At 46.8% G+C, this 18,171-nt stretch overlaps 1 protein-coding gene across 1 annotated transcript; it reads left to right on the forward strand.

The window, feature by feature from the left end:
- The first annotated feature begins 7,575 nt into the window (after nucleotides 1-7,575).
- On the forward strand, nucleotides 7,576-18,160 carry TMEM51 (transmembrane protein 51). The gene is made up of 3 exons (XM_040263982.1): nucleotides 7,576-7,639; nucleotides 12,588-13,110; nucleotides 17,016-18,160. Exons 2-3 carry the CDS (start codon nucleotides 12,773-12,775, stop codon nucleotides 17,422-17,424), a joined length of 747 nt encoding a protein of 248 aa, XP_040119916.1. The 5' UTR covers nucleotides 7,576-7,639; nucleotides 12,588-12,772; the 3' UTR covers nucleotides 17,425-18,160.
- Nucleotides 18,161-18,171: the final 11 nt, after the last annotated feature.

The following is an 18,171-nucleotide window of genomic DNA, read 5'->3' on the forward strand; positions in this document are numbered from 1 at the left end:
CACTAGCAAGGGGGTACTCTTTCTGCCCCCTTCTGATGTCTATGTCAGAAGCTTTCTCTATTCCTTTTATATTTTAATAAAACCTTATTGCACAAAAGCTCTGAGCAGTCAAGCCTCATCACTGGCCCCGGATTGAATTCTTCTCTTCCGGAGGCCAAGAATCCCAGCGTCTTTTCGTGGGTCAGCAACAACCTTTCAGTACTGCACTGGGTTGCCATGCCCGCCTCCAGGGGATCTTCCAAACCCAGGGACTGAACCCAGGTCTCCCACATTACAAGTGGATTCTTTACTGTCTGAGCCACCAGGGAAGCCCAAGAATAATGGAGCGGTAGCCTATCCCTTCTCCAGGGGATCTTCCCGACCCAGGAATCAAACCAGGGTCTTCATTGTAGGCAGATTCTTTACCAGCTGAGCTACCGGCAGGCACTTGGTAAGTGCTTAGGAAATATTCAAGGGTGTTGCTACAATTCCAAAATGTAACTGTTGGAGAAAGAATTGAGTGTGACAGGTGATTTCCTAAAAATCAGAAGCCGGTAGAGACAGGGGGCTAGAGATGGCAGCTCTGGCTAAAATGCTTCCAGTAGGAATCACTGGTGGAAAGTAGAGTGGAGGGGGTAGGGAGGGGGTTGGGCGGCTCAACTGTGTTCCCAAAGGACTCTTGGCAGAAGGTTTGGGAACCACTCCTATGGAGGCAACATTGCTGTAGCTAAAAAAGAAAATGTCCAGATATGGGCAGGATAAACTTTCTCAAACTGTGTCCTAATCTCCAGAATCAGGGCCAGTCTGATAAAGGCCTGGGAACAGGGAGGGTTTGGATCTGCAGGATTCATTGGCCCTCAGAGGTCTGTCTCCACACACCTCTGCTTGGTTGTTAAAAGCCCCTCATAGAAAGACCAAGTAAAATAAACATCTGCCTTGTTTTGGCCTCACAGTTTAGGAACTTTAGCTTTGAGCCACCAGGAGAGCCTGCTGATACAAGCCTGAAAGTGTTTGCCTTTTATCACACTTTCTGTCCAAGCAGAGTTAGAACAGGTGCTGACTTGGCTCACAAGCAGAATTGTGGGTTAACCTATAAACCAGGTCAAAGAGTGCCAGGATGCCCAGCCTCCCTCCAACCCAGTCCCACAAGGAATGGGTGCAAAATTCACCAAGTGATTGGTTTGGTCAAGAGTAAGGAACTGTGCCTGATTAAACCAACTGTTAGGTAAGTAAACAGCCCGGGTATTGGCAGGTGCCATAGAACACGAATGCTGCTTGTATTCATTTCCTGTGGCTGCTATAAGGAACTACCCCAAACTTGGGGACAGAAAACAACACAGATTTATTCTCTTACAGTCAGGTTCCTGGGCTAAAGTCAGAGGGGCTGGTTGCTTCTGGAGGCGCAGGGGAGAATCCCAGTCCTCGTCTTTCCCACTGTAACAGCCCAGGGAGGTAGATCCCAGTGTGGGGGTGGTGGTGGTAGTTCAGTCGCTAAGTCATGTCCGACTCTTGCAACCCCATGGACTGTAGCCTGCCAGGCTCCTCTGTCCATAGGATTTTCCAGGCAAGAATACTGCAGTGGGTTGCCATTCCTTCTTCATGGGATCTTCCTGACCCAAGGATCGAAACTGCATCTACTGCCTTGCAGGTTCCTGTATTACAAGGGGATTCATTACTCCTGAGCTACCCGTCCCCTCTTACAGATGAGGCAACAGGAGAAGAGGGGTGATAATTCACCTTTCTAGGTAATGATTCGGTAGCAGAGCTGAGATGCAAATGCATCTTTGGCCCGGAGCCCACTCTGGGAATCCCACCACATGCAGGGTGGAGTTGACCCTTGCAGTCGCCATCCATAGTCCCTGATTTTAGAAGTTCTCCCCTCTGCCCTCCTCTACAAAATGACTCTTGAGAAGGAAGAACCAAAGGACTCAAGCTGGTGTCCAAAACAGCCTGCTACACAAGGACAAACGGTGTGTCCAGACCGTGCCCAGGTTCACACCAGCCTGTCTGGCAGCTGGGGGTGGGGGGCAGTGAGGTGAGATGCGCTCCATGCTCTCGTCTATCCCCCTAGTCCTCCCACCTTCCCAGACTCGGAGCTGCACGTCAGATGCCTGCGCTTCTGGTCCCCAGAAGGTCGGCTGTGACGTCTCACTTCACTTCCTCCTCGTGCCCAGAGGATAGCCTCAGTGGTGGGACCATAGACCCGGCCCTTAATAATAGCACTGCTGCCCTGCCTTGAGTGGAGCTCATCCGGCTTGGCTGAAAGGCTGCTTTTCCATCACCCCACAGATGAGGAAGATCTGAGCCAGCAGCTGGACTCAGGGCCACCAACTCTAAACTGTGAGACCTGGGACAAGTTTCTCAACCTCTCTGTGCCTCGGTGTATTCAGTGATGACGTGGACAAAGGTGGGGACCACCTCATCTGGTCGTGGGGCAGGATAAATGAGCTCACTTGTGCAGAATGCTTAGTGTGAGCCTGGCATGCAGTCGTGTCCAGGAAGCAGCAGATATTTTACAGTTGCTGATGGTGGGCTGGGGCTGAAGTCGGGGAGGCCAGGTAGGGTATTCAGCGCCTGTGTTCAGCCCCGCTTGCCAGAGCAGGAGGCCATTGTTGGCTCATTCCCAGAGCCTGGAGAAAGAGTCAGGCTCGCTTTGATGGTGACAAGAGCTCTCAGACTCCATCCTGGCAGGGAAACACACAGAGATGTCACATTTCGCAAGAAATATTGAGTGTGGCGGGAGCCCTGGAGATCAGGTCTTTGTGCCAGCCCTGTAAGTAGGGTCACATTCCAGCTGCCTGCTTAGTTTTTCTACGTTTCTTGAGAAACTTAGACAAAAACTTAGTTTCTTGACAACAAGTCAAGGTCCCGAAGAAAAGATACCCGGTTTGTTAAATTGCTCCTTCTGTTTATGGCTCCTGGAGTCTTCAGAATAAGTTAGTCTTCCTTAATTTCAGTCCTTAATTTCACCAACACTTAGTGGATTAGCAACGAGACTGAGGACATCAGACCTTATAAAAATCACTGATGTCTTATGTCGGGGAGGGGAAGCTGCCTCTTTTCTCTTCAAGAAGTAGTGAATCCTGGGAGGTGTCTGCTCCTCTTTATATATATCTGCTCCCATATATATGTATGCTTAGTTGCTCATTCATGTCCAGCTCTTTGTGACCTCATGGACTGTAGCCTGCCAAGCTCCTCCTCCATGGGATTCTCCAGGCAAGAATATGGGAGTGACTAGCCATTCTCTTCCCTAGGGGATCTTCCTGACCCAGGGATCGAACTCCGGTCTCCTGCATTGCAGGCAGATTCTTTACCATCTGAGCCACCAGGAAAGCCCATCTCCTCCCCCATCTCTGTGCAGTTTTCCAGACTCAGCCCTTCCCACAGGACACTTTATCTCCTCCTGTCCCCAGACTTTGCCCCAGTGAAGTTTACAGATGCCTCCAGGTCCTGCAGAGCTGCTGCTTTATCCTCCTCCTCCTTCCAGCCCCCTTTAAAGTGAATTGGTCGCTCTTTCTGTAGGCTCTTTGGATACACCCTGTTTTAGCAGTGCTGGGTAGTGATGAAAAGCATGGGCTTTAGAGTCAGACATAACCTACTCCTGCCTTGTACTAGCTGTGTGGCATCTGACCAGTTATGTTCCCTCTCTGAACTTCACTGTCCTAAATGGAACAAATAACTATTAAATGATTGGGCACGGAAAGATCTCAACAGAGGGCCTGGCACAGAGTCGGCATTCAACACACGTTCCCTCTCACCTGGTGCTGACTTCCCTTCTAAGAAGAGTAACCTGTCTTTCTGCTGGACTGTGAAAGTAGTCTCAGCCATCTGTGCATCCTCCCAAGCTCCTGGCGCACAGTAGGGACCCATGAGTTGTTGGGGCTAGATTCTTTAAAAAGCCAGTTTAAAAGAAATGCACACCTGTTACCCCTGACGCTTTGGTGATGAAGTATCTCCAGGGGTCAACTGTACATTGCCCATTTCTAGCCTATGTGCACCCCCTCCTCCCCTCGCCGGGAGTGGCCCACAGGGACTAGGCCTTGTGGGAACTGATGTGATACAAGGGGAAAGAAGTGAGCTTCAGAGTCAGATTCGATTGTGCATCTTGACTCTGCAGCTTACAGCTGTGTGACCCAGGGCAAAATGCTTAACCTCTCTGAGACTCAGAGGTCCTGGGGCTAATCCTCTTTGAAGGGCACCTCTGAGGCTTGGATGCCTTTAGAAAGGGTACCTGTCTCCTTCTTGAACTGTTCCTATTATCATCCTTACTCTGTCTCTCAATTCACTCAATACCCTTTCTTTTGCGTTATCCTGTCAGCTCTCTCTGGCTCAGGCGGCCCTCCCCTCTCTGCCTTTATGACTCATTTGCACAGGGCTCTTCATCTTTTCCTGAGTGCACAGTCTACAAGAACCTGTCCTAAAAGAACAGGAACCTGACACTCTTTGACCTTAGGAGAGAAACTCCCAGGAGGGACAGGGGCAGCAGCAGAGGTTGCTCAGAGCCTTTCTTCCAGCCCCTGCCCCGTCCCCACTGCAGGGGACGGGAGCTCAGTGACAAAAGTGATTGTGAGCTGAAACTTGGCAGAAAGGGCCTCACTGAATTCTTCCTTTGTGACTGAAATGTAGCACAGCCTGGTCCCTGCGAATGGAGCCGGGGATCCCTTTCCCAATTATGCAGCTTGGCAGAGAGAGGTTGGGGCGCAGGGAGAATGGTCAAGGAGCCTCTTTGTCACGGGGGCTGGTTATGCTGCCAGACACCTCCGACTGCTGAGATCTCCTCCCCCTAAAGCCAGCCGGGCGGGCTGGATACTTCTGGAGCTGTGCCTTCCGGGGCCAGAGAATTGCTGGGATTCAGCGGGAGAGGGGCAAGGGAAGGCTTGCCCATCAACACTTGGGACACTGTGCTGTTTCCGCCAGAGCAGTGCTGTTTTCTGTCGTTCGATTTTATTTAAATTGTTACCTTTACACTGTCTCTAGGGCTTCCCTGGGGGCTCAGCTGGTAAAGAATGCAGCAGACCTCTTGCAATCAGGAGACCCGGGGTCAATCCCTGGGTCAGGAAGATTCCCTGGAGAACAAAATGGCAACCTTCTCCAGTATTCTTGCCTAGGAAGATCCCATGGATGCAGGAGTCTGGCAGGTCCATGGGCTCACAAGAGTCAGACACGACTTAGCAACTCCACCACCACCACATACTGTCTCTTTGTCTATATACTGAAAAGTGAAAGTCGCTCACTCATGTCCAGCTCTTTGCAATCCCATGAACTATACAGTCCATGGAATTCTCCAGGCCAGAATACTGGAGTGGGTAGCCTTTTCCTTCTTCAGGGGATCTTCCCAAACCAGGGATCAAACTCAGGTCTCCCACATTGCAGGCAGATTCTTTACCAGCTGAGCCACCAGGGAAGCCCGCGTCTGTATAGAAAGATTCTAAGTGTGGACTGGTGATAAGTATCCACCCCCCTCCGCAACTCGGGTCTCAGCCAGGTGAGCACTCAGATGTCAGAGCCTCTTCCCCTCAACTCTCCAGGGAAATCCCTTGAGCTGGCTGTAGCTAGTTAGCCGAGGATGTGTGTGGGAATAAAGACAGCAGATGCCCAGGTTGGAGGAGAAAGGCTCAGGGTGCTCACCTACCTGCTAGGAAGACCAGGGACCAGCTGAAACCTCAAACCCTACCAGGAAATACTGACAGAGTCACCGTCTTGGGTCAGAATGGAAGTCACATTTAACCTGGGTGACTTTCCCATGTTGTTGGGAAATCATTTGCATAAGGACACAAGACTTGGATATCCTGAAAATTAGCTCTATCTAATCCTGTCCCCCTCGGTGCCAACCTTGGACTAGGCATTTTCCCTAATGGATACAGGATATCAGTTAAACTTCTTAACTTGCTAGGTAGTCATTCATTCATTCTACAATAGTTATTAAGCACCTGTTACAGTCTTGACACGAGGTGCTGAGTGCTGGGTATACAGAAATGAACAAGGTGAATGGGACTTTTCTGTCAGGGCATTTACACTCCAGTGGGGAGACAAGGAGGCAATAGGAAAGCAAAGCAAGGCTGCTGTAGACTGAGGTAACATCATCCATCCATAGGAAGGAATGTCATAAGGACCAAAGCATGGGGCTTGAGAGTAGCTGGGTAAGGAAGAGGATATTATAGTGTGATCAAGGAAATCCTCACTGAGGAGGTGGCATTTGAGCTAAGAGACAGAAGCGGTAAGGAAGTGGATAAACAAAAAAGACAGATAGAAGGGAGGGAGGTTCAAGAGGGAGGAGACATATGTATACCTGTGGCTGATTCGTTGATGTATGGCAGAAAGCAGCACAATATTATAAAACAAATATCTTGCAATAAAAAAAAATTTTTAAGAGTTTTTTTAAAAGGCGGTGGGGGAGGAAGTTTATAAAAGGAAAACTAGAAAAATTAATACATCATGCTCAAATCCAGAAAAAAAAAAAAATCACGTTCAAATCCAGGAAAAAAAAAAAGACAGGTGGAAGAGTTTCAGGTATCGGGAACAGTAAGTGCAAAGGCCCTGCAGCAGGATGTGCTTAATGTGACTAGAAACAGACAGGAAGCCCCCTGAGGGTTGGTGAGTCAAGAGATAAGATATGAGAGAGACAAGAGCCCAGTCCAATCTGGTGGGATTTGAAGGCCACAGCAAAGGAGTTCGAATTTTATGCTAAGAATAATGGAAAGGAATCAACTCTTAGAATCTCCTACCGTAAAATATTCCAGCCAATCAAAAAAGTCTATATAGGTGTATATATATATGTGATGTTTAATGGATAATTTAATGAACACCCAGGTACCCTTCACTATTCCTCCTCAACACCATTTCTCACTCCTCCAGGGAGATACCTGTTGTCCTCAATTTTAATTCATAATTTTGCCTTTCTTCCTAATAATTACAGAGATAAAGCAATACATTGCCTGGTTTTGAACTACATATAAATAGAACTATGCTACATGTGTTCTTCTGCAATTTGCTTTCCTGTTCAACCTCACATGTTGTCAGAATGGTCCACGCTGGTGCACGTACCTGCAGTTTATTCCTTTTCCCGGCTGCATCGTACTCCACTGGACCATAACTGCATACTCAGCTACTGTCAGGCTTTATCTTTTCTCCCGGGACATGACATTATTCGATTTTCTAATGTTGAATCAACTATGCATTATTGGGATAAAGCTTTTTGAAAAATGTGGTTGGATTCCATTTGCTGACATTTTGTTTAGGATTTTTGTTTCTGCGCTGGCAGATCAGCTTGACCTGTCATTTTCCTTCCCTGCCTTGTTGCTTTTGGGGTCAAGACTGCACATTCCCATAAAGGGACCTGGGGAGTGTTTCTCCTTTTACTCTCCAGAGCACTTGTATAAGACAGAGAAAATCATGGAAAGGTTTCATCAGTGTGACTGCCATATCATCATCCTTCTGCAGCCCCACTCTTTGTTTCAGAGTCTTGGCTTCTTTTGATACAACTTTTCTCACATGTGCCTTCTCCCCCAAAGCAAAGAAAACAGTGCCTCCACCGTGAGTACCTCAGCTTGACATGCTCACAGCATACTTAGAAAGCTGCTTTTCTGGTTTTTTACGGGTGGGTCCTTAACATAAGATTTTAGCATGAAGAGTTGTCAACTGCCTCCTCAGCTAACCACAGGTAGGTGCCTCTCTTAACTGGTTCACAGCTTTCTTGAAAACCTAAATACATGATCATTCGTTCATCTCTTAGGGCTGCCTCGAACCTGAGCTGTGACGGATCCAATTCCTGGGTCCCGAGGTGAGTCTGGGTCAGCTGGGACCCCAGGCTGCTTACCAAGGCTGCTCTGTTTTAAGGACATCTTGGAAACTATGTGGCCCAAATCCTCTAAGCACAAAATTAGCTTCTTTCCATTATTTTTGAAAGGGAAAGAACACCATGCTAAATATAACGTGGGTCAACAAGCCAGAAGCAAGATAAATAGCCACCAGCTGCACGTTGGGGAGCTGGGTCTCCACGCCCCCGGTGAACCTTCGAGGTCTTGGTTTCCAGAGGGTGGGAGGAACCAGCAAACGATCTGAAGCTACCGTTGGATACAAAACCCTGCTGCAAACCCAAAAAACAAATGCCTTCATTTTGTTTTCTTATTTGAAAAACAACACATTTCTGTGTTTTCCTCCCAAGAAGAAAAAGAAAATAAAAACCATTCTGATCCCAACACCCAGAGAAAATAACTATAAACACTGTGGCCTGTATCATTTGAGTGTTTTGAAATTTAATATAACACATTCAGTGGTGTCTCTCCCAAGCTTTTATTCCTCACTATCATTCTTTCTTTTTAGATGTTCCTTTTGAAGTGCTACCCACCCCGCCACTCCATAAAACGTTAATACCAGATAGGCTGAGTACCATGGAGGACCACAAACTTTTGTAACAACTAAGCTTATTTTACACCATCCCCAAGAGCCAATTTTCCCCCCTTGTGGGCTGAGCGCACCCCATGGAGAATGCAGGCTTTAAATAATATTAAATAACAAACCTTCCTGTAGGAACTCACTGTGTGCTGGTCACATACTGTTCTGGGTACTTTATGTACATTTACTTGTTGACTTATCATAACTTTCCTATGAGGTTGAGTCCTAGAGAGCTTTTATCTGCATCTTAACAGTTGTGGAAACTGAGGCACAGAGAGGTAAGTCATTTGTCCAAGGTCACTCAACTGGGAAGGTACAGAGAGTCCAGGCAGCCTAGTTCTATAGCTCACACTTAACCACCAAGCTGTGTTGCCTTAAGACAACACATTCTAACTGTAAAAAAATTTCAAACTACAGAAATAGAATATGCAGGTCTTTTGTCTCTAAAAAAATATAGAAATAGAGTAAAAGTTACACTTCCTAGGCCCCCTTCATCCCCAGAAACAATCTTTGGCAAAAGTTTGGAATGTGTCTCTCATCTGGGATTTTACATATATGTTTACATATATGAAAATATATTGCCTTTTTATTTTAACGTAAGTAAAATCATTCAGCCTTTTCCCCTATATATTTATATGAATAATACATGCCCATGTATATAGCTTTATAAAAATTAGGATCACACTGAACATACTCTTATTTGATTTAAAAATGTATCATTAGCTGCTTTGAGACCATAATTCAGTAAGTGCATATTTTATTTAACCAGATCCAGACTACTGGGAGTTTAAAAAGTTTCTAGTTTCCCACTGCTATCAAGTTATGATGAATATCCTTGCCCTGTACATAATTCTTAGAAGTTGGAATGACAGAGCCTGAGGGTATAAACATTTTTGAAACTTTTGATCCCTAAATGCCAAAACTTGCCACCCAGAAAAACTGTATGAAATCGCCCATCCCAACAACCTCACCCACACTGAGTATTAGTGCCTGTTTTCAGTCATTGACAAAAATGTGTTCATTCTGAGCTTTTTCATCTCTGCCTGTGTCCCTCATCAGGGGCCTGTTATACTCATGTGACAGCATAAGGCAAAACTTGAATTGAGAATGAATGAGAACAAGGAGCCAGTTAGGGTAACGTGGCCACATCAGTGCTTTAATAAATAGGTTGTCAGCCTCCCTGGTAAGAGGCCTGGCTGTCCAGTCCTGAGCAGGTGCTCAGTAGTTTCTTCTTCTCTCCTGCTTCCAGCACAAGGCTCAGGCTGCATCTCTCTACCACTAAGCCCCCCATTTCTGACCTTTGTCTCCAATCCATTTGGCAGAACCAAGGCATTGCTAGGGCTGTGAAACCCCTCATCCTTCCCTTCGCTGGCCACAAGTGATGTGAGAACCACACCGCCTTGTGTATACAGTAGGCGATTAGCAGCTGGACTCACTGCAAGTGTCTCCAACAGGATTCTTGTTCAGTGTTCTGCATGTACACACGTGCATGGTCATACACCGGCACACGGGCATGTGTGTGCATGTATGTACGCACTTGTGCCCACCCATATAGTATAGCACATGGAGGCAGACCCTAATATGTGAAGTGGGGCTTCTCTCTCACAAGATTCTCCACATGCCCTCCAGCCTGAGTTAGGACCCCCGGCTGCCTAGTGCCACAGTTCCTATACTTTCTTCTCATTATTTTTTTAATTTTTAAAAATTTTATTACTTTATTTTTGGCTGTGGGTCTTCATTGGTTTTATTTTGTGGGTCTTTGTTGCTGCGGGGACTTTAGTTGCAGCGAGAGGGGGCTTCTCTAGTTAACGCTTCTCACTGCAGTAGCTTCTCTTGTTGCAGAGCCAGGCTCTAGGGCACGTGAGCTCAGTAGTTGTGGCTCCCGGGCTCTAGAACACAGGCTCAGGACTTGTGGCCCACGGGTTTAGTTGCCCCGTGACATGTGGGATCTTCCTGGATCAGGGCTCGAACCCATGTCTCCAGCATTGGCAGGTGGATTCTTGGCCACTGAGCCACCAGGGAAGCCCTTTTTAATATTTTTTAATGTGATAAAAATCACATACAGCATACTATTGTAACCATATTTAACTGTGCAGTTCAGTGGCACTAAGCACATTCACATTGTTGTGCAACTCTCACCATCATCACCGTCATCCATCTCCTGAATCTTTCATCTTCCGAAACTGAAACCCTGTCCCCATTAAACACTAAGTCCCCATAACCCCTCCCCACCTCCACCTCTTGGCCCCTGGCATCTACCAATGTACTTTCTGACTCTATAAATTTGACTATTGTAGGTACCTTATGTAAGTGGAGTCAGGTGGCGCTAGTGGTAAAGAATCTGCCTGCCGACGCAGAGATGTAAGAGATGTGGGTTTGATCCCCTGGAGGAGGGCATGGCAACACACTCCAGTATTCTTGCCTGGAGAATCCCATGGACAGAGGAGCATGGTGGGCTACAGTCCATGGGATCCCAAAGAGTCGGACATGACTGAAACAACCTAGCACCCAATGTAATTGGAATGCCTTCTTAAGATTAACTTAATATATGTCCTAAAAACAGATTATGCCTTATTTTTTTTTTCTCTCTCTCTCCCTACTTTATTGTTTTCCCCTGTGGACTGTTCTCCTGCTGGCCTGAAACCTCCCCACTAATCCTTAATTTGTTCATCAGTATTTCTCTAGTACTGAACACTGCTTAGCAGGTACATGTGAAATATTTGTTGAGTGGGAAAAAAAAAAGAAGGAATGGACTTCAAGCCGATAGAGGATGTTATCCCAATTATTTTTAGAGTATTTTTGAACAAAGTGGCCAGTTTCAGATGGAGCCCAGTGCTTGATGAGAAAATATCTCAGCAGCATCAGATTTCACGTGGCCTGGTTAGCCGTCTTTTTGCAAGGAGCGGAAAGAATGTGGAATGGCAAATAGGGCCTTGCCCATCTAAACAGCTGTAAAGTTTTACTGTTCTGCAAAGATTGCTGTGGCAGGGATAATGTATTGAGGAGTAATTAGCCAGGAGCCTCACTCGCTGGTCCTCCAGCCCCCTGAAAGTGTTCTAATCTCAAACCTTCAAGTCACTGGCCTATCAGGCTCCCTCTCCCTGCCGGCAAATTGCTATGGACTCCCAGCTGATTGATCCCATGAGCACAAGGTCTCAGGGCTGCTTCACAAGAGAGGGTTTTTCATCCAGCTGGGCACAGCAGCTAAGATGATGGATGTGCAGCTTTCTGCCCCTTTAAGAAAAGCAAAACTCAGAACTTCCCTGGCAGTGCAGTGGTTAAGGCTCCCTGCTCCGCATACAGGGGGCACAGATTCCATTCCTTGGTTGGGGAACTAAGATCCCGCATGCCACACATGCTGTGCCAGCCAAAAATAAATGGAAAAGCACCCTTTAAGAGAGAAGAAAAGAAAAAAAAAGGTAAAACTCCATGTGGCTGAAAAGAAGCATGCCTTGCAGGACAGCTTCATCTGGCTATTTCATTCATTTGATTCAGCAGGCATTGGGGGAGGGAGGGTGCTGCTATGTTCCAGGAGCAGACTGAAAAAGATGTGGTCACAGAAAGAAAGAGATTTGCCACAGAAGATCCTGAGGGCTTGCAGGAGACACAGAAGGGCAGCTGAGCAGGGTTGATCAGAGAAGGGCAGAAAGGCTGGAGGGAGTTTGCGAAGGAGGGCGAGGTGCAAGATGAGTGGGAGAGGCAGGGTCAGGTTGAGCCCGCCTTGAGCAGGATTCCAAGGAGCCTGGATTTTGTGCTGCAGACAATGGGAAGCCACTGAGGGTGGAACACATCACAGTAGGCCCCTTCGACTGGGTCACATCATGACTGATGCCGGTCAGCCAGGCAATATTGACATGGCTCAGGCAAGCCATGGTTCACTCACCGTAGCTGGTGAGAGGGTGAGATTGTACTGCACTTCACTAAATCCCAGAATATATCTGGATGACCTGCAGCTCTGACCTTTCTGGCCTCCCGCAGGAAAGGTCTGGCTTCTCCTTTTCAGATGGGGGAGGCAGATCACAGAAGGAGCAGGGGCACGTAAGACGTCTGGAATGCATCAGAGGCGAGCCCAGCCCAGGTCGTGACTCAGTCCTGCCTCCCCCTACCCCCCAACCCCCGCCACCCCACCCCTAGTGAGGAGCACAGCCATCGCATTCAGCAGAGCACCTTGAATCAGAAATGACTTTGCTCTCTCCTCTCTGCTTTCCTCGCAGACCTCCCGGACACAGCCGTCCACACAGGATGCCTCATGTTGGCTTGCAACCATCCTTCGAGAGTCCAGCCGCCGTTTTTTTAGTGTGGCCCTAGGGCTTTCGTTCAGGGCGTTTTGTTGTAGCTGCTGCTTTTTATTTATTTATTTTCTGTCTTTGAACCTGGACCTTGCCCCGCTCCTGCTGGCATGATGGCCCAGTCCAAAGCCAACGGCTCACACTATGCACTGACCGCCATCGGCCTGGGGATGCTGGTCCTTGGGATCATCATGGCCATGTGGAACCTGGTCCCTGGGTTCAGCACCGCAGAGAAGCCGGCTGCTCAGGGGAACAAGACGGAGGTAGGAAGCGGCATCCTTAAGAGCAAGACCTTCTCTGTGGCCTACGTGCTGGTCGGGGCCGGCGTGATGCTGCTCCTGCTCTCCATCTGCCTGAGCATCCGGGACAAGAGGAAGCAGCGGCAGGGCGAGGAGCTGGCACACATCCAGCACCCGGGCGTCGAACCGCACACCCACGAGGAGGACAGGTGAGGATGGCTGACCGGACCCGGACGGGGGATGGACATGCACACCCACAGGCATAGCCACAGGCTCAGGACTCAACAATGGTGAGAACATTGTCATCTAAGGGGCTGTCTCCCATGACCACTTCTGTGCAACAGTTTATCCTTTTACAGATGACTTTATCTTTTGATCCCAGAATTTCCCAAATAATACAGTTTGAATGAATGATTACAGTTGTGTCAAGATTTTGACACCCCCCCCCCCAGGGAATCTGCATGGCACCTGGGGTGGCTGGAGCCTGCCCCCTGGAAGCTTTTCCATTTACCCCAGTGTCCTGGATGTTTATCCTTTGAGATGAAAGGTTGGGAAGCAAGATTCTATTTGACCAAAAATACTACAAACACATTTAAAAAGCAAGTGCTAAATTGGGGGCATAAGATAAAAGTTGATACCCCAAGTATAAAAAGAGCACTATTGTGTATAAAACAGATAACTGATGAGAACCTACTGTATAGCATGGGGTGGGGGGAAGAAGGTACAGTCTGTTTGTTCAGTTCAGTTCAGTCATTCAGTCGTGTCCGACTCTTTGCAACCCCATGAATTGCAGCACGCCAGGCCTCCCTGTCCATCACCAACTCCCAGAGTTCACTCAGACTCACGTCCATCCAGTCAGTGATACCATCCAGCCATCTCATCCTCTGTCATCCCCTTCTCCTGCCCCCAATCCCTCCCAGCATCAGAGTCTTTTCCAATGAGTCAACTCTTCACATGAGGTGGCCAAAGTACTGGAGTTTCAGCTTTAGCATCATTCCTTCCAAAGAAATCCCAGGGCTGATCTCCTTCAGAATGGATTGGTTGGATCTCCTTGCAGTCCAAGGGACTCTCAAGAGTCTTCTCCAACACCATAGTTCAAACGCATCAATTCTTCGGTGCTCAGCCTTCTTCACAGTCCAACTCTCACATCCATACATGACCACAGGAAAAACCATAACCTTGACTAGACAGTCTGTTTGTAGGACAGATATTAAGTTAACCTTAAAAATGCATTCCAATATACAGCAGATGCAAATACTGTTTGATTCCACTTATACAAGGCACCTAGAATAGTACCTCACATTCATAGAGTTAGAAAGTACATTGATAGATGTCAGGGCCCAGAGGCTGAGGAGGTGGGAGGTAAGGGTAGGGATGGGGAATGGAGACTTAGTGTTTAATGGGGAGAATTTCAGGTTAGAGAAGTGAAAATTTTGGGAATTGGATGATAGTGAGATGTGCACAACACAGTGAATGTGCTGCTGCTGCTGCTAAGTCGCTTCAGTCGTGTCCAACTCTGTGCGACCCCATAGACGGCAGCCCACCAGGCTCCCCTGTCCCTGGGATTCTTCAGGCAAGAACACTGGAGTGGGTTGCCATTTCCTTCCCCAATGTATGAAAGTGAAAAGTGAAAGTGAAGTCGCTCAGTTGTGTCCGATTCTTTGCAACCCCATGGACTGCAGCCCACCAGGCTCCTCCGTCCATGAGATTTTCCAGGCAAGAGTACTGGAGTGGGTTGCCATCCCCTTCTCCAGTGAATGTGCTAGTACCACTGAAATATACAGTTAAAATATGGTTAAAATAGTATGCTTTATATTATGTGACTTTTATTACAATAAAAAAAAATTTTTTTTAAAGATCCCTTACAAATGAATGTTAAAGAACACACAGTTGGAAAATGGACCTAGAGGGGGGTGGGGGGCAAAAAAAAGAAAATGGACCAAGAACACAAACAAGCATTTCATAGACATTCAAATGATAGTTGTTCAGTCTCATTAGTCAGGAAATACAAACAACCAACAAAAGGCATTGTAATTCTTCGCCTATCTACTGGCCAACATAGACTGTCCTCCGGGTTAGAGATTTGTAAGGAAGTGGGTTGTTAATGAGGGGCTGATTGACATAACCTTACTGAAGGGGAATTCACAGTAACTGGCAGTTTTAAAGATGTGTGCCCCTGTCAATTATCTTCCTAAGAGCTTATCTTTGGGACACAGTCACACAAGTACAAAGGGGTCTGTACTCATAGATTTATCAGAGCATTGCTGAAAATAGCATAGACAGATGTGACTACTAAATATCCATCAGTTGAGCTAAATTATAACATGCCCATTCAGTAGAATTCTCTGCAGCCACTGCCAATCTATATTTGCTAATGTGAATCTGTATCTCTGAGAAAAGGAGGTTTATAACACAGCATGTTAAGGTCTTCATCACATCAGACATTGTGGCTATGGGACTAGAGAAGGATCTAGAAAGGTGTACAGCAGAATGTTGTTATTGTTCAGATGCTAAATTGTATCCAACCCTTTGCGATCCCGTGGACTGAAGCACACTAGGCTTCCCTGTCCTTCACTATCTCCCAGAACTTGCTCACTCTCAAGTCCATTGAGTCAGTGATGCCACCAACCATCTCATCCTCTGTTGCCTCCTTCTCCTCCTGCCTTCAATCTTTCCCAGCATCAGGGTCTTTTCCAATGAGTCAGCTCTTCCCATCAGGTGGCCAAAGTATTGAAGCTTCAGTTTCAACATCAGTCCTTCCAATGAATATTCAGGACTGATTTCCTATAGGATTGACTGGTTTGATTTCTTTACAGTCCAAGGGACTCTCAAGAGTCTTCTCCAATACCACAACTCAAAAGCATCAATTCTTCAGTGCTCAGCCTTCTTTGTGGTCCAACTCTCACATCATACATGACTACTGGAAAGATCATAGCTTTAACTAGATGGACCTTTGTTGGCAAAGTGATGTCTCTGCTTCTTAATATGCTGTCTATGTTTGTCATAGCTTTTCTTTCAAGGAGCAAGCATCTTTTAATTTTGTGGCTGCAGTCACCATCCACAGTGATTTTGGAGTCCAAGAAAATAAAATCTGTCACTGTTCCTACTTTTTCTCCATGTATTTGCCATGAAGTAATAGGACCAGATACTATGATCTTAGTTTTTTGAATGTTGAGTTTTAAGCCAGCTTTTTCACTCTCCTTTTTCACCCTCATCAAGAGGCTCTTTAGTTCCTCTTCACTTTCTGCCATTAGGTATCATCTGCATATCTGAGGTTGTTGATATTTCTCCCGGCAATCTAAGTATTTTTATATTCTTTATTAAATTTTTCTGTAGTGTTTGAATTTTCAGTAAGAATGTCTTTTCTTTCTAGTGGGATGGGAATTGTTTTTATTTTGGAAAAATTAAACAAATTTTCTGAAAGTAAAAGATAGTCAGGCATATTCTAGAAAAGTTGGGAAATACAAAAAAGAACAAAGAAGGAAAACTAGTCACCTATCATTAAAGGTATGACCAAGTCACTTGACCTCAATGTATCTGTTTTCCCATCTGTAAAATGAAAACTGTTAACCTCCCCTGCCTTTTAGCCTCATATGTAACAGCATGCCAGGTGGGCTATTCTGATGCCCAAATGGACGTCCTTTGACCATAGACAACATAAACATACATGAAACAGGTGCCAATTTGAAGCAAAATGGTTGTTCCTGGGTAGAGAAAGAATATCTGGAATATAAAATTTACGTGTATCTCAAATTATTCTGTAATTTCCCATCCATAAAATGGGTATACCAATATGGGGCTGGCCAAAAAATTCATTTGGGTTTTCCATATTATCCAATGGAAAAACCCAAACAAATTTTCTGGCTAACCCAATAGTACCTAACTCATAGTGTCTTTAGGAAGATGACATTAGTTTATACGTACTTAGAACAGTGTCTGGCTTGTAGCCAACAGGTGAAGTGATAGCTCTTATTCCTCCTTGGATACACCTGTTGCTAACAAGGCTGGTATCCGGGGTCCCGGTGACAACGTGTGGTCTGGGATCCATCTCTTTGTGATCGTAAGTGACTCGAGCACATGCTAACCATCCCATGTCTGTGTTGCTGTCTTGCAGCCAGGAGGAGGAGGAGGAGGCCTCCTCACGGTACTACGTCCCCAGCTACGAGGAAGTGATGAACACAAACTACGCGGAAGCAAGGGACGTGGACCAGAACCCCCGGATGAGCATCTCTCTCCCCTCCTATGAGTCCTTGACGGGGCTGGATGAGACAAGCCCCACCACAACCAGGGCTGATGTGGAGACCAGCCCAGGGAATCCCCCTGACAGGCAGAACTCCAAGTTGTCCAAACGCCTGAAGCCGCTGAAAGTGAGAAGGATAAAATCCGAAAAGCTTCACCTCAAAGACTTTAGGATCAACCTGCCAGACAAAAATGTGCCTCCTCCCTCCATCGAGCCTTTGACACCACCCCCACAGTACGATGAGGTCCAGGAGAAGGCCCCTGATGCCCGGCCCCCCGACTGATGGTCCCTCCCGGGCGGATTCCCTCCTGTTTCTTGTCCTCTGCACCAAACAGACCCCGAATGAAGCCACTTCAGCCACAGTTGAGAAGCGGAGGGGCCAGGTGTATACTTAGCTATTTGGATGGGGCCAGGAGCTGAGGGCGTTCTAGGACTGGGGAGTGACTCTCGGGTCCCCAGGACCTCCGGTCACAGGTGCATCAGAAAGAGCTGCTGCCTCAGATCTTGTGAAGCTGTGACCCCATCTAGGGAAGCAGTGCCGGCATCTTCCACTTTGTCCTTCCTTGACGTTGAATTGCTGGGGACAATACTCCTTCTGATTAGGAAAGGATACATAGCAGCTGGCTTAGATCATGGCTTTGTTTTGCTTCCACTAGGACTGTTTGTTTCCCAGAGAAAATAAGTTATGTCTTCACTTTCTCCTTAGAGTCCTGCACTGTGGGTAGGAAAGATGACCGGCTTTACAGAAAGGACATGCCCATATCATGAATTAAGCTGAACAAGAGGCTGGAGGATTACATGGGGATGAGACCCAGGTGGGGTTCTCAGAGCCCCTGATGCCATCAGTTGTTTTGAGGCCTCAAGACCTGAAGATGCATAAGATCCTAGTTTCATTGGTAGGCTTTTACTACTCTCTCCTATGTATTGGCAAAAAAAAAGGAAAGCCATTTGAGATGTTCTGTTCCTTCTAAAATGCCGTGCAACTGAGCTTTTTGTAATAAAATATTTTATATGTCGTACATTTGGTGCT

The sequence above is a fragment of the Oryx dammah genome, unplaced genomic scaffold (assembly GCF_014754425.2).
Source record: "Oryx dammah isolate SB20612 unplaced genomic scaffold, SCBI_Odam_1.1 HiC_scaffold_21, whole genome shotgun sequence".
Classification (NCBI taxonomy): domain Eukaryota; kingdom Metazoa; phylum Chordata; class Mammalia; order Artiodactyla; family Bovidae; genus Oryx; species Oryx dammah.